Below are 15822 nucleotides of genomic sequence, written 5' to 3'. Positions count from 1 at the left end.
GTCACGGTCCATCGGCTTCTGACCTTGCCTTTACCTACACATGAACGTAAACCGTGAGTCGACGGACTCGGTAAGAAAAGCATAATAATATCATACATAAAACCGATACCGTGTCCAACACGATGCGAGTCCCGCACGCCATGTCCAACATGGTGCCGAGCACTACCGCCATGTCCAACATGGTGCCGAGTTTTGAACGTTCGGGGGACGGTACTATTGACAAGTATCCTCACGATCGGTCGAGCCGGTCATACTCCGGCACGGTCATACTCCGGCTGTACCGACGGGATAGGTCAATAGCATCGAACCACCAACCAAGTGTCGGCTGATCGGTCGAGCCGGTCATACTCCGCCGTCGGTCATACTCCGGCACTGTACCGACGTGACGGGGTTGGGTGGTTCGAAGCCTAAATACATATCTAATGTAATCTAGCGGGCTTCCTACATGCACGCTAAACATGTAATCTACATATGCATACCGTTATACTAATCTTACCCGGATTAGATTTCGGGTGTGCCGTCAACCCGACCGGAATCGAAGCCGAACGGCGGACATCGGCTCCTAAACCATAAAAATCACAACGCTATAAGTGACACGCTAAATCACTTCCGGGGACTAAAACTTGAAACTAAAAGTTTCCCTATCGATAAAAAGCATGGCAATACCCCTAAAAACCCAAAAACGAGGAAAACTAGGGTTCGAAAAATCCCCAGCCGTGAATAGGTTGCCCAACCGAATTCCGGTTCGGGAAAGTACGAACCCCCATCCGAATTCGGATGCTCAACCGAATTCCGGTTCCTCGCGAGCGACAACCATAAAATCTCATAACTTGACCAATTCGACCCCAATTGGTCCCAAACTTTCCAGACCTGTTCTAAATACCCTAAAGAACAAATCCAAGGCAACAAACCTACCCAGAAACCACAAATACCAAATTTGCCATTGGAGCTCAAGCTTTGAGTTCCAAACTCAAGCTTGAGCAAACCACCTAAACAAGCAATCAAACTAGCTTAAAACCCCTTAAACTAGCATAATATAACCTCTGCAAACTAACAGAAACATCCAGCAATAACACAGAAACATATCATATCATTTCATCCAAAAAAATCACATATTTTACATAAAAACAACAAAGCTTTGAACACCCTATCTAGCATGCTTCAAACCACTCAATTAACATCACATAACATACTTTGAATCACACAATTTAACCATAAAAACACAGCAGCAAACTCAACTAGAAATCATGCATGCATCACATTTTTTTCACATTTTTCTCAAGAAATTTAAAGAGAAGAAACTAGGGAACACATACCACAACAAGAGATCTCTAGAGTAGCAAATTAGGGCTTGAATCACCACCAAAAATCCTAGCTTTGAACCCCAAGTCTCAGCCGAAATGCAAGAGGAAAAGAGAGAGAATTTTCTATTTTTTAAACTTTCTAATTTTTGACTAAGTGAAAAAAGCTTGAGAAAAGAGGAATATAAGCCATATAAATCATTTATTTCAGCCAACATAATAAGAATAAACATTTATTTTTTCCCATTTAATAAACTCATATAAGACAAAACACTAATGGGGCAAAAAGACCATTTTGCCCCTCCACCATAAAATCACAAAAATCATACTAAAGGGGTATTTTTGGGACATTCTAAATTCCCGGCCATTCCCGACATTCCCAATGTCTAAAACCCGTCCCCAAAATACTAACATACTAAGTTGTGATTTCTACTGAGCCAAACGCCGCGTTCCAAAATACCGGACACCGGAAATGCGAAATATAAAAGCTACTGATAACATACTCATGCATATCTGAATTCCATAAATATCAATAATAAATTATTTAAATGGCTATTAATAATTTCATGATTAAACATAAACAACTGCTAATTTCCAAATTAACTAAGCGGGCTTTACAGAGATCTTGTTTGTTGGGTGGCTTGCTATTTTCTTTCTATCTTCTCTGTAAGACTACTGCTGCTGTTACTAACACTGTCACTTGTTAACCCAGATTTGTAAAGAAGAATAGAGGGAATGAGGTTGAAGAAGAAAAAGAAGAAGACGAAAAGTGATGCTCCTTTAGAGTTGGGCGGAGAATCGTGCGAGAGAGAGGATTCACAGAGAGGGAAGAAATTTTAGGGGTTTGGGATTTCTAAGGGTGGGAATCTCGATTATGGACTTAGCTTGAGCTAAGGATGGCCGGAGATGGTGGCACGTTCTGGGTAGAAGGTTTGCTTGTCTCCATTTAGGGAAGAAGACGAATGAGAAAATGAAGAAAAACATAAATCAATACTAATGGTTTTGTGTATTTCTTTTTAATTATTATTATTTATTTTAGTTTATGTTTTTATTTGTTTTAAATTAGTTTTTAATAAAAGAAAATATTGGAATTTTTTAATAATTTTTAATCAAAGTTATGAGGTGGACCAATAATACTTCAACACGTGCCAAATTTGACAGTAACTAACGGACTAGTTAAGTTAGGGACCAACCGACAAACAAAAATTGTGACCTTAGGTATTTTCACCGCCAATTTTTGAGGTTGAGGACTAATCGGCATCAACCTCAAATTTTTGGGGACTTTTACCGCAATTATCCCATAAAAATATAACTACAAAATAATAATAATAAAACAGGTTAATTAAGATTTTTCTCCCGCGAACTTTGACATGTACCAAATCATGCCCCCTGAACTTTTTTGTCCGTTAAAAATTCCCCCTGAACTATTCAGATTGTTAGATTTAAGGACTTTTGTCTAATTTCATTCAATTTTACTGTTTCAGTGATTGTTTATGTACTAAACCATGCTCCTCAGACTTTGATATCTATCAAATCATGCCCCTCAAACTTTGATATGTACTAAATCATGCCCCCTGAACTTTCATTTATGTTAGAATTTTTTTTTACTAAAATTAGACAAAAGTCCTTAATCTAACAATCTGAATAGTTCAAGGAGAATTTTTAACGGCCAAAAAAGTTCAGGGGGCATGATTTAGTACATGTCAAAGTTCGGGGAGAAAAAATCTTAATTAGCCTAAAAAAATAACAAAACATTGGTTTTTTAATTTGCTTGTTTTATGTAACTTATTTTTCTATGTCAGATTTTTAATTAGTGGTTTGATATAAGTGGTTTCTTGTGACTTAGTTTTATATTACGTTTGTTAAAAAAATCTTTTGTGTTATGTCTTATTATTTTATTGTTTTTCATAAGTAGTTTTTGTAAGTAACTAATTTTTAATTTGCGAAAAAAGTACTTGGTTCCTATGTTAATTTTTATGTGTTAGATTTTTAATTAGCTAATAAATGAAACTAGTTTTTGTGAATCAGATTTTAACGTCTAAATCTAGTGAAAACTCCAACATCAATCTCTGGTGACTTTTCCAGTGACGATGTCTCTGGTGACTTTTTTGGCACCGATGATAACTCAACGAATTTTCAAGTGCCACTGGTCACTCTAACTACTTTTTCGACAATCATTGTTCTTTAAAAAATTATTAAGTTTATTCATAGTTTTTTTGTTGAAATTCCTATTTTTTTTTCCTAAAATTATCATTTTTGTGCATTAAGTTTATGTCCATAAATATGTAAATTAACTTTCTTTTTGCCACATTTTTGTAGCCCAATAAAATGGGGAAATTCTTTTGGATTCTTCTTTGGATCTTGTGTTACAAGAAGTTATTTTTCAATGTAATAGTTTCTATAATGCTTGTTTTTTATATTCTCATAGGAATGCTAATGTTGTCGCCCACACTTTAGTTAAATTTGGTTTATCAAATTTAGTTAGTAATGTTTAGTAGTCGAGTTACCCCATTTGTATTCAGAATATAATCTTAGTTGATGCCTCGTTTCCATGAATCTTTTCCTAGGCCCCTTCTTTGAGTTGTTTTGCTCAAGATAAGCGGTTCAAAGGTGTTTCTTGTAAAAAAAATGATAGTTTACCCGCTAATATTTTTTCTTAAATATTTAAATATAACAAATTATAAAGATTGGATAGTTTTAACATAAATTACATGTTAAATTTATTACATAAATTTCAACTAACATTAAACTAGAAGTCACTAAGGCTAACTTAGTGGTGAGGGAGGTATGGTGTTATAGTGCAAATTTTAGCCTAGAAGTACAAGTCCAGTCTTGTATAAGGCTGCCATGTGGAGCCAGCCTTCACAGGAAAAGATAATTTACCGCAAGTGTACGTTCATCTCCACTTGTGAAATTAACTGCAAAAGGCACGATTTAACTGAAGAAAGTGTTGTCAACTACAGGATGCTTTGTTAACTACAGACAGTGTTGTTAATTGCAGAAAGTGTTGTCAACTGCAGAGCAGAAAGTGTTGTTAACTAGAGAAATAAGAAGTGTGGACACAACAACTTGTGTGGCCTGGGAAGGGATGGTCAGTTCACCTCGCATGATGCGAGCTTCCAAGAAGATGCGACTGAGACAAGGTCTAGTCGCATACTATGCCACGCATAGTCAAAGTATATGTAGGACCGAGAGAAGTTAATATTGGTTGCGCATATACCATTATGTGCGATGACCAATTATATCTCTCCTGCGACCAGTAAAGATTGCATCTTTACATAGGTTTTGATCCAATCGACCAATGTGTGCGACAACTCGTTCGAGACCCGCTTGCCCTAAGTTGTTGACATAGCATGCTCTCTTTTAGTGGGCCAAAATTCTACTCGGTTGAAAAGCTTACAACCCATTATTATTGGGTTGATCACGGGCTGGAAGTTTTCTAACCCATTGAACCCAACCCGAGCCGGCCCAATGAGATATATAAAAAAAATTAATATACATTATTAAGTTTTGACAATCAGACCCATTAACATTTAGTCCCCCCTCTTCTCCTTTGTCCAAACCCTAGAAGAGCAGCCACACTATTTTTGAAATTGATAAAACCCTAACAGAAGCGAATCGCCCACTCCCAGGTCTCCCAACCGTGTCGTCCCGTGTTCTTCCCTTTGGCTTCGATTACTCCGTCTGATAGGTTGTAGCACAGGTTGTCGACGCATATTCTCGTAAAGTTCTCCATTTTTTTCTTTTTGCTTTGATGGAAGTAAAAACTTGGAGGAAAGAATATCAATATCTGACTTTCTTTTTGCTTTTCCTCTTTTTCTTTTGGCTCGGTGGAAAAAACTCAGTTCGTCGTCAGATTTCTTTGCTCAGGTCTTCGTCACCATCGTCGTCAAGTGTTATAGCTCTATTAATTTGAAAAATATTTAAAAAAATTGGATAAAAATTATATTAATCTAAAACATATTAATTTTACTTTAAAAAACATTTTCAAACTTTATTTTATTTATCAACACGTATCTTAAAAAATCAAACCAAAATTGAGAATCTAATAAACAATTTAAATGAACTAAGATTTTTTGAAAAAAAAAATCAAACTTATTTATATTTATAAACTCATACCTTAACAAATAAAGAAAAATAATTACAAAATTCAACAAAAATATAAATTTATTTTGAAAAAAAGTTATAAATTAAACTAAAAAAATGTTATGTTTTCTTAAACAAATTTACATTTTCTAATAAAAATAAAATATATTTAAGTTTGTTCCTGTAAAACTTATTTTTCAATATATTTTACAAATTATATTTTTAATATATTTTTTAATATCTAAATTTTAAAAAAATAAATAATTTTTTATATCGCGTAATTAGTTTTAAAATTTTAATAATCATTTAAAATAATTTTTTAAGATTTACTAAAAAAAATATTGAATCTTTCTCATTTTTATTTTGAATGAGTGCGATCTGATAGTTGTCAAAGTTTAGGGAGTAAAATTGCTAATTGACAAAGACACGTCATCATTTAAACAGAATAATGGGACGAAACATAATAGAAGGACTAAATTTCTATAAATATAATAATTCATGGGGATTCTTAACAGGTCGTATATTTTAGGAGCCAAAATCAATATTATCGAAAGTTCAGGTAGAAAAATCACTAATTATTCTATTATATTTTATTAAAATTTACTTTGTGAGTGAGTTGCTCAATATACTCTCACCCACCCTGTACTTAAGTTTAGCATATAATTTATATTAACCTAAAAGGTATAATGGGGACATCATCTATAAAAGTAGGTATATCTTAAAAAATATACAAAAAAGGTAAAATTTAAGATAAGTAAAGTAAAGTAGGTATACAATGTATCTCAATACACTTGGTGAATTTTCGGGGTCAACAATTTCTAAACTAAAAATTTGCATGAAAATTTATTAAAATAAATTAGATAATAATTAGTTATTAATGTTTTGTTGCATAAATAATATTTTTACACTTTTTATCATTTTTAATAAACCAATTGTAATTTTCCAACTGAAAACACAAAATTATATGAAAAAGACTGTACTAAATTTGATACAAGCACCGCTTACCCAAAATACAACCTAATCAATTAAAAATACAAACATTTTACAATTTTCAAAAAGAAAGTGTGAGAGGAATTTACAATAACCTAAATTGACAAAATTACAATTATATTTTAATTTTTTTTTATTTTTTACTAAAAATAATTACTTTTTTCCAAGAGGATTACCGCTTGGTGACTTGAAACAACAGTGCACTCAACATATATAACATAAAAGGAACCTATTATTATTTTGTCTTATTTGAAGTGTTTCATCCCTCAAAAAGTAATTGAGGAATTACATAATTTGCCTTATTTAATATGTATAAAAGCCATATGCATAAAATTTTAATATAGTGAGTAAGTGTTTACACACATCAAGTTGGTCCTTAATCATAGTATGTAAGACTCTGAAGAATCCAATTAACAAAAAAAAAAAAAAAAAGGAGATTCTGGTTCAGATCTTGATAATGCTTTGTTATAGAAAAGAATTAACGGCTAAAAATCTGAACGGAATAATTCATTATATTCTACTGCAATCAATGTAAGATTTCTTAAACTTTATATGTGTTTATTTACATTGTTTTAGAAACTCATATTAGGATATTAAACAATCGGTAGTAAATTTAAATCCTGGTAAAATAATTCCAACAAAAAGGAGGAAGAAAAGTCATACAATGATTCCTGTTCTCTTTGATGGATTCATGACCAAAATTATAAGGAATGGAAACTCCAAAATAATACCAAATTTCACAAGTATTATATTTTCTGAAACATCCTCATCATTATTATATACGGGTATAAAATGGGGGTGTTTGGAATGGGTTATTGCTAACAAGGGAATGGTAATGTGAAACATTACCTTGTTTGTTTTGAGTCTTTAGCCTTGGAATGTTATTCCCTTAGTATTATAAATACCCTTGAGGAGGGTAATGTTGATACTTTAAAAAAGGGTAGGATTGAATCATTACCTTCTATTATATTAATTTGAATAGAATTTTTGAATTAATAAATAAATTTAAATACCAATAATATTATCATTTATTATAAATAAAATATTACGGTATATATTTAGTTTGTGAGATCAGTTTTTTTAACTGAGTTATTTTTATATTATTAGCAATAATATATGTATATTCATTATACATAAATTTTATGTAGATGGTGTACACATAAATAACATAAAAAACAAAAATAAATAATATAGTGATAAAATATATAGGAATATTCATTTTAATTAATAAAAAGTACTATAAAATTTAATAGGGTTTTTTTATTTTTACACTTCAAAACAGTTTTTTTTTGCATTTTTACGAAATTCTACATAGAAACCTCTATTGCAACTAACGCTGTAACCTAAATTGCAACAAAAAATCATATAAAACTCATATTGCAACTAGCGCTGCAACCACTTTAGAAACTCAAACTGTAAATTTGAAAAAAAAAAAAAAAAGTTAAAAAAAACAGTATATGGGGTAATTCTCCAATTTAATATTTACTAATTAATAAATAATTATTTTATTTTTATATATAATTAACATTAAATAAATATATAAAAAAATATTTTTATTTTAATTACTTAAAATAATATATAAGATTCCTGTACTCAACCAAACAGTTTAATTTAATTAAGAGTAATATGATTACATATTACTATACACAACCAAACACAGTTTACACATTTCCATATAATCATATTCTCCTTCATAATATTCCCTATAATCAAATTATTTTGAACACCTCGTACCAAACGCGTAGTATTCACATGAGTTAATTTTGTAACAAGTGTAAAATATCATTTTCAAACTTACCTTTATTTTCGTGCATCATTCCCTCGATAGTACATGGGAGAAATAACAACAAGATGGCCTTTGTTCGACGGAGTCGGAGAAAGAGCAAGGAGATGCTCTTTGTTCGTCGGAGTCGGAGAAAGAGCAAAGAGATGCCCTTTGTTCGCCGGAGTCGGAGAAAGAGCAAGGAGATGCCCTTTGTTCCTCGGAGCAGGGCCGGCCAGAGGGTGGGGCGGCCGGGGCATACGCCCCAGGCCCCACTATTTTGGAGGCCCCCGAAAAATTAAATTGATATATATACACACAAAAGAGTATATATATCTTTTAGTTCAACAAATATCTATAGAAAGCTGTAGCACAAGTGGGAAGCAAGGAAGCATAAATTTGTACAGATTGGTGAGGTCCTGGGTTCGATTCATTGCTGAGTCCAATTTTGGTTATTTTAAATTTTTTTGTGTTTTACATAATACATCCATATAAGAACAAATACATAGTGAAGAATTAGTTTAAATTTGTAAGGTTTATTTTATTTATTTATTTCTTTAAAATAAGAATATAATATTTTGGACCAAATACTATATTTTGTATATTTTTTATGAAATTACTTTAATATATAATGTACAATAGTATTTTAAGGTACACACTGGTACAAAAATTAGAGAAAATATTAAAGGGAAATTACTCCATATACTATTTTTTTTAATTTTTTTTTCAAATTCACGATTTGGGTTTCTAAAGTGGTTGCAGCGCTAGTTGCAATAAGGGTTTCTATGTAGAATTTCGTAAAATACAAAAAAAAAAAAACTATTTTAAAGTGTAAAAATGAAAAAGCCCCAATATTATATTTAGTATATTTTTTTTATGAAATTACTCTAATATATAAAGTACAGTAGCATTTCAAAATACAAACTAGTAACAAAAAATTAAAATAATTTTTGATATACTATTTTTTTTTATTATATTTTTAACAAAAGAACCAAAATATATAGTACTCTAATAGAGATGTTATTAATAATTAAATATTACATTATCGAGTTAATTTACGTGACAAGAAAAATTATTTGTTATATGGAGATAAAATAGTTAAAATCGATATTGTGTCAAAATTTAAATAATATTTATTTTAAATTTTTGTAAAAAAAAAAAAAAGCCTCATTTCAAAATTCGCCCTAGGCCTCTCAACACCTTGAGACGGCCCTGCCTCGGAGTCGGAGCAAGAGCAAAGAGATGCCCTTTGTTCGCCAGAGTCGGAGAAAGAGCAAGGAAATGCCCTTAGTTAGCCGGAGTCGGAGCAAGAGCAAAGAGATGCCCTTTGTTCGCCGGTGTCGGAGCAAGAACAAGGAGATGCCCTTTGTTCGCCGGAGTCGGAGAAAGAGGAAGAGACCCTTCCATGGCAAGTCGATCGATTATTTTTAAAGAAACAAACAAATGAACCGGGTGTAACCGGTATAGCTAAGCAGAAGAGACATTAATACCCAAATTTTATTACTTTTAAAAAATATCTACCATTGATTTAAATCTAATGGTCTTTATTAAATAAACACGTCCATCCTAATTTTTTTTTTACTGGTCTTTAGCCAGGCCCGTCTATTGTATTATATTTGTATGTACATATATATAATAAGATTTCAGTAAATAAATAATTTGTTTAATTTGCAAATAAATGCTTTCCTGTTTTTGTTTTCGCTGCATCGTTTTTGTTTTCTTCCATAAAATTATGGTCACTCCCAAATCCCAAGCACAGATCATAGAAACCCTTTCATGCAAAGCCAGAGAAGAACTCATAAACAAATAAAACAAACAGTCACAAGAAAATGCCTTATATTAATCTCAAAGCTAAATTAAACACACAACAAAAAATGCCCCAAGGGCACTTTTCATTATTACTGAAACAAACCACACCACACCAAGCTACTACATGCTTTACCAAGCTACTACATGCTTTGTGAGACTAAGCGCCAAGGACACTTTCTATTATTACTAAAACAAACCACACCACACCACACCAAGCTACTACATGCTTCGTGAGACTCAGCGCTAATGGCACTTTTTATTAATTATATCTTATGAGGCGTTTTGTTGAACATCTAGCGCCAAACCAGGGGTAACACAACGTCCCCCCCGCTCCCTAGAGTTGCAATGCATCGGGTAGCAGCAGGGACTTGACAAAAGAGCGCAAGGAGAACCAGCTTGTAGACAGTATGGATCATCGACACATCTCCGATTCTCACCCCATCCCCACTCACCTTCACATTGTAGTCCTTCACAACAATACTTGTCTTGTGCCCAATGACAATATTCACCAGGTACCCTACACCTGTTAGGTACCATATTCAGATGAATATCCGGTTGTAGTCGACCAAAGCACCCCACAACCATCACACCCACTACCAACGCCATTACCATAAACTTCTTCATCATTCTTTTCTTACTCTCCTATACTTTCGGTAGCTAATTGATATTTTTATTTTTTTTGTAATTAGTTTACACACTTATTTGATGTAATGGCCACTGTATTTATAGGAGAAAGAAAAGGTACTTTTCCTTTAATAGTTTCACATATTAATTGCACAAATTTTGGTAGATGCGTGTGTGTCAATGTAATGTATGCATGTATTAATTGTGTGGTGCAGAAGGCCCTTACAGATAGATCATCATCTTTGTGTGACTTTTGCTCAGGGGTGGCATTCTATAAGTGGGCACCAAATTCTAGCATAGTCACTAGTAGGGGTGTACATAATTGTTCCACATGAAATAAATGATACAGTATTGAGCCATATAAGAACATGAGCTATACTACTCATTACCAATTAATTTTGAGATGAAACTAGAAATGGTAAACGGGGCGGAGCTTCCCCGACCTGACAAGTCATTGCCCCACCCCGCCTCGATTACCTCAGAAGTTTAATCGAGTCTGACCCGACCGAACCGAGTAGTATTTGACCCGACTTTTTCTTTTTTTTTTTTTCAAACACTCAACAATATATAGTTTCATTACCCAAAAAAAAAATGATATAATAATTATAAAGTTTTAGACATTTATTACATTTGTTTAATTTCTTACAAATTATACATGTACTCAAGAAACTTACAATTGACCTATTTGTTTACACGAAAATGTGATTTATTTGTACAAATAAACTATAACACCATTTCCTCACACTTCCAAGCATTAGATTAATAAAATATGATGTAGCCACTTAGAAAATAGACTTAAACACTATAAATATCAAATTAGTATGTACGAATCCTTTTATAAAACACAAATAATTAAGTCCATATGCGTGCATATTCAAAAGAATAGTGAGATGTCCCACTGCTGCAGTCGACCACCATGCCCAAGTGTTCATCAGTGATGAAAATGAAAAGCAATTAAATAATTGTGATGATTCATGACACAATCATATTTAAAACTCAGGTGATCTTTTAATGCACGAATGTTTTGATAGGATGTACAGCTGGTTTCTTGTTTATGGTTTCTTTGATTTATCATGATTAAAATCAGTCTTGCCCATCCCTATGTGATAAATGAAAGGGGTTGTTCTTAATTTTTTTTTTAAGTTGATGTATTGTCGAGTCGGGTAAGCCCTGACCCAAAAAAAATTTAACTGGGGCGGGTCGATCGGGGCGGGGCAAAGACCCGATTAGAGACCCGATTGTTCCAGGGTAGGATTGCCCCGACCCGACCTACGAAAAAGCCTCAATTTTCCATTCCTAGATGAAACCCCATAAATGATTCTCAACAATATCAAATCAAGATAACACGACGAGAATATAACCCATACCAACCCGAACAAACATGGCCAACCCAATTAAGAGGGTTTTTTATATAATAGTTTTATTATATATATAATATATTTATATATAATATAATTTATATACATGATTTAAAAAAAAAAAGGCCAACGATTCTATCTTCATGTACTTTTGGGGGAATGACTTCCACTCAGTGACGGACCTACTCTTATCAATGTGGGGTTATAGCCCCCCACAAACAAAAATATTGCCTTTTAAAAAATTAAATGTATTTTTTTAATTTAATAATTATAAACTAAAATAATAAAAAAGCCCTCATAAAATTAAATAAATATAGTAAGAGTGATTATAATATAAGTATAAATATTTTTTAATGATAAATAAGCCCCCACAAAACAAAAATTGTGGGTCCGTCATTACTTCCACTTGTGAGTAAAACAAAAGGCAAATATATTCATGGAAAACTATTTGATTATTTTAATATTTAAATTGAAGGCCTTTCATAAATAGAATATTATTTTTTATCAAAGTTGTAAGGTAATACTTAAGCTGTCCTAAACCAGATAATACATGTGTTGGGTAAGTAAGATGACTATACAGATTTATTAAAAAATAAATAGCCTCGTTTAAAAAAAAATGGCTTTCTTGTAAATTTTGATTGAATTTAATGAGATCAGAGATAGAGTTCATACAATGGTAAGAGACAGAGCTTTTTTTTTTTTTTTGAGTAATTTACGACATAAATATTTAAGTTTAACTTCGAGCTATAAATAAATACTTAAGTTTAATTTTTAGCGGTAATAATACCTAAGTTATATTTTTGAAACTCTGTTAGTACCCGGCTGTTAAATATTAAATCATTATCCACATGTTATTTTCCTATTGGTATATTTAAATTAAATTTTTTTTGAAAAAAAAATATAATGATTTTGACCAATAAGAAATTGCCACGTGGCAATTTACTTAACACTTAACAGCCATATACATACAAAAGTTTTAGAATTATAACATAGGTATTATTATTGTCAAAAATTAAAGTTATGTATTTATTTGAAATTGGGAGTTAAAGTTAAGTATTTATACACCAATTTACTATTTCTTTTTATGTGTTAAAGTTTGAAACTTGAAATATATTTTAGAGAAAAGAATGTATACAAATTTATGAGAGAGAAAGAAAGAGAGAAGAATCAAAAGGATAGTTATGAGAAATTATATAGCAAAGCATAAAATTGAAAAAATAAAATAATTATATTTTTCTTGGCCATTGGATTCAATGATTAATAATCATCCAATGGTCATTATTATTATTATTATTTAAAAAATAAATAATAATAACCCATAAATATATGAAGTTTTGTAACGTCCATTACACTAGGCTCTAAATAAGTGTTTGGACTCTTAAATTTTCACATGGCAAAAGAAATTCAACTAATTAATAAATTACTAAAGTAATATTTTAACTATTAATTTTTTATTTATTTATTTTTAAAAAATTTAAGTGACTAAATTCAAAGAGTTAGCTGCTTAAATTATCTTTACCATATAAAAATATTTTTTTAGCACATCAATAATTACATCATATTAAATAAGATTTTTATGATAAGTTAATTTCACTTGTATATATATTTTAGAGAATAATGATGGAAAATATGATTTTTTTTTTCCATTTTTATTTATTAAAAACAATATAAGCTTGTCATGTTTATGTTTATTAAATTTTATAAATTATCCAGGATGAAGTTGAAATCGGCATCCTTCTGACGGGATCTAAACAAGGGGAGTCCCAGATAATTTATGTTTCCCATCCCACAATTGAGCCCCAAAACCTGTTTAATACTCCTCTTCATCCCGATACTTGTATTACCAGAGAAGAAAATGGATGTTTTGAGCTTGTTAATGCTTTGGCCCGACCAATCGCAGAATTTCTCTAAGCACTGCCACATTCCCTTGGCTTCAATCAAATTTGCCCTGCCCACCAGAATTAGATCATCGGCAAAGAAAAGGTGGGACAAAGATGGGCCATCTCTGCTCAACTTGATACCTTTTATAGATCCACAGTTTAGGGCATTCTCAAGGATACGTGAAAGAATTTCCGCCGCCCAGATAAAAATGTAAGGGGAGAGGGGATCCCCTTGCCGAATGCCACATTCTGGGCTAAACCCATTAATCTTCCTACCATTGAGGAGGAGGTTGAAAGATGTCGTTGTGAGGCATTGACGGATCCAATGGAGAAACTTCTCAGGAGCCCTGAAGCTGCACAGGACATGATCAATAAAAGACCAGCTTAACTTATCATACGGTTTAACTAAGTCAATTTTGATAGCAAAAAAAACCCACCTTCCCTTTCTTTTTCTTGAACGAATGGATAATCTCTTGGATTAAGACATTATTATCTTGAATGCTCCTGCCCAGGACAAAAGCAGCTTGGGTAGGACAAATCATTCTCGGGAGGATTGCTCTAACTCTGTTAGCAATAACTTTGGAGATCACCTTATAGATGAAATTGCACAGGGCAATCGGTCTAAACTGAGATACTTTCTTTGGGTTAGGGACTTTAGGAATGAGTGTCACATTAGTAGTGTTGAAGCCCTTATGTAAATTTCCAGTGAGGAAGAAGTCTGTCACAACATCACAGAAATCCTTCCCTACCGAGTTCCAATAATGTTTGAAGAAGAGAACAGACATCCCATCTGGCCCCGGAGCCTTCAAACTACCCATGGAGAACAGAGTTTGTCTTATTTCTTCCTGACAAGGGATAACCTCTAACCCTGCTTGTTCCGAGGGGAAGAGGTGGTCCGAAATCAGGTGGTCTAAGCTTTCCAAAGGCCCCTGGGGCGGGTTTTTAAAAATATTCCCCAAAAAAATAGTAAATTCTTTTCCAATTGCATCTCGATCAGTTAACCAAACCCCATCTGTACTCAGGATGCTCTCCACTGAGTTCCTTCTATTCCGAATTGTAGCCGAGAGGAAAAAGAACTTGGAACATTTATCACCATCCTTGATCCACATAACACGGGATCTCTGCTGCCAGTAAATTGACTTCCGTCTTAGGGCCTCATTAAGATTATTCCTTATCTCCACCTCCTGAGCCCAAGATCTAGAACCCGCAGACATACATTGGATAACTTGTAACTGTTCTTGTAGCTTAGAAATGCACGTATCCAACTTGCCGTATTGCTCCCGGTTCCAATTGAGCAGAGCAAGGCGCGATGCACCCATTCTCTTATAAACTCTGGCCGGGGCCCAATCATGCGAAACAGATCCCCACGCATGTTCCACAATTAAGGAGCTACGGGGGTCCCTAGTCCACCAGGCCTCGAAACGAAAAGGACGTCTGCTCCTGGATTCTTGGAAAGCAGACTAAATAAAGAGAGGCCTATGATCAGAATTGCAGGTGGCAAGAGATTGAACTACCACCCTAGGAAAGAGTCTTAGCCAATCATCATTGCCAAGCGCTTTATCCAAGGCTGACTTGATGTGCCTGTTGCCATCTCTATGGTTGTCCCAGGTCATGCAATCCCCTTTAATTGGTAAATCAACCAGAGCGTGATCATTGATGAGGTTTCAGATAAAGGGGATAAACTGGTCCTTCCCTCGGGATCCTACTCTCTCCGAGTCACTCAGCACAAAATTCACATCCCCAAGGATCAGCCAAGGACCCCCGAACTTACGACCAAGCTCCATCAAGTTAGACCAAAAGAGCCTCTTTTCATGGTAATAGGGGGGCCCATACACACAAGAAAGTAACCAAGGATTCCTAGGAGGGTCCGAATAAACAAGACCGGAGATCTGATTTTTCGAGATCATAATAGATTCAAACATAAACCCCTCTTTCCAAGCCAAAATAATACCCCCTGCAAGCCCATCAGCCGGGAAAACAATATTATGATAAAAATGGAGATATTTAAGAGT

At 33.3% G+C, this 15822-nt stretch overlaps 1 protein-coding gene across 2 annotated transcripts; it reads left to right on the top strand.

Annotated features, from left to right (window-relative positions):
- Positions 1–6841: 6841 nt before the first annotated feature.
- LOC133039003 (uncharacterized) lies at positions 6842–10644 on the top strand. Of its 2 annotated transcripts, XR_009688545.1 has the most exons (3): positions 6842–7175; positions 8123–8381; positions 9346–10644. XR_009688545.1 is itself a non-coding variant. In XM_061117772.1 (2 exons), exons 1-2 carry the CDS (start codon positions 8229–8231, stop codon positions 9568–9570), a joined length of 396 nt encoding a protein of 131 aa, XP_060973755.1. In that variant the 5' UTR covers positions 8210–8228; the 3' UTR covers positions 9571–10644. The 2 variants fall into 2 exon arrangements, 1 of the variants encoding a protein (XP_060973755.1); XM_061117772.1 differs by lacking the exon at positions 6842–7175 and having other exon boundaries at positions 8210–8381; positions 9328–10644.
- Positions 10645–15822: the final 5178 nt, after the last annotated feature.

This window comes from Cannabis sativa, chromosome 6 (genome assembly GCF_029168945.1).
Source record: "Cannabis sativa cultivar Pink pepper isolate KNU-18-1 chromosome 6, ASM2916894v1, whole genome shotgun sequence".
In the NCBI taxonomy this organism is placed as follows: domain Eukaryota; kingdom Viridiplantae; phylum Streptophyta; class Magnoliopsida; order Rosales; family Cannabaceae; genus Cannabis; species Cannabis sativa.
The sequence above is the reverse complement of the archived record's forward strand: the minus strand, read 5'-3'. Positions and strand labels throughout refer to the sequence as shown.

Bases quoted from the DNA above. Each gene is read 5' to 3' on its own strand.
- LOC133039003 (XM_061117772.1), top strand. From the start codon at position 8,229: ATGGCCTTTGTTCGACGGAGTCGGAGAAAGAGCAAGGAGATGCTCTTT. The intron at 8,382-9,327 runs GTGGGGCGGCCG...AATTCGCCCTAG, and splicing joins GGAGCAGGGCCGGCCAGAGG to GCCTCTCAACACCTTGAGAC.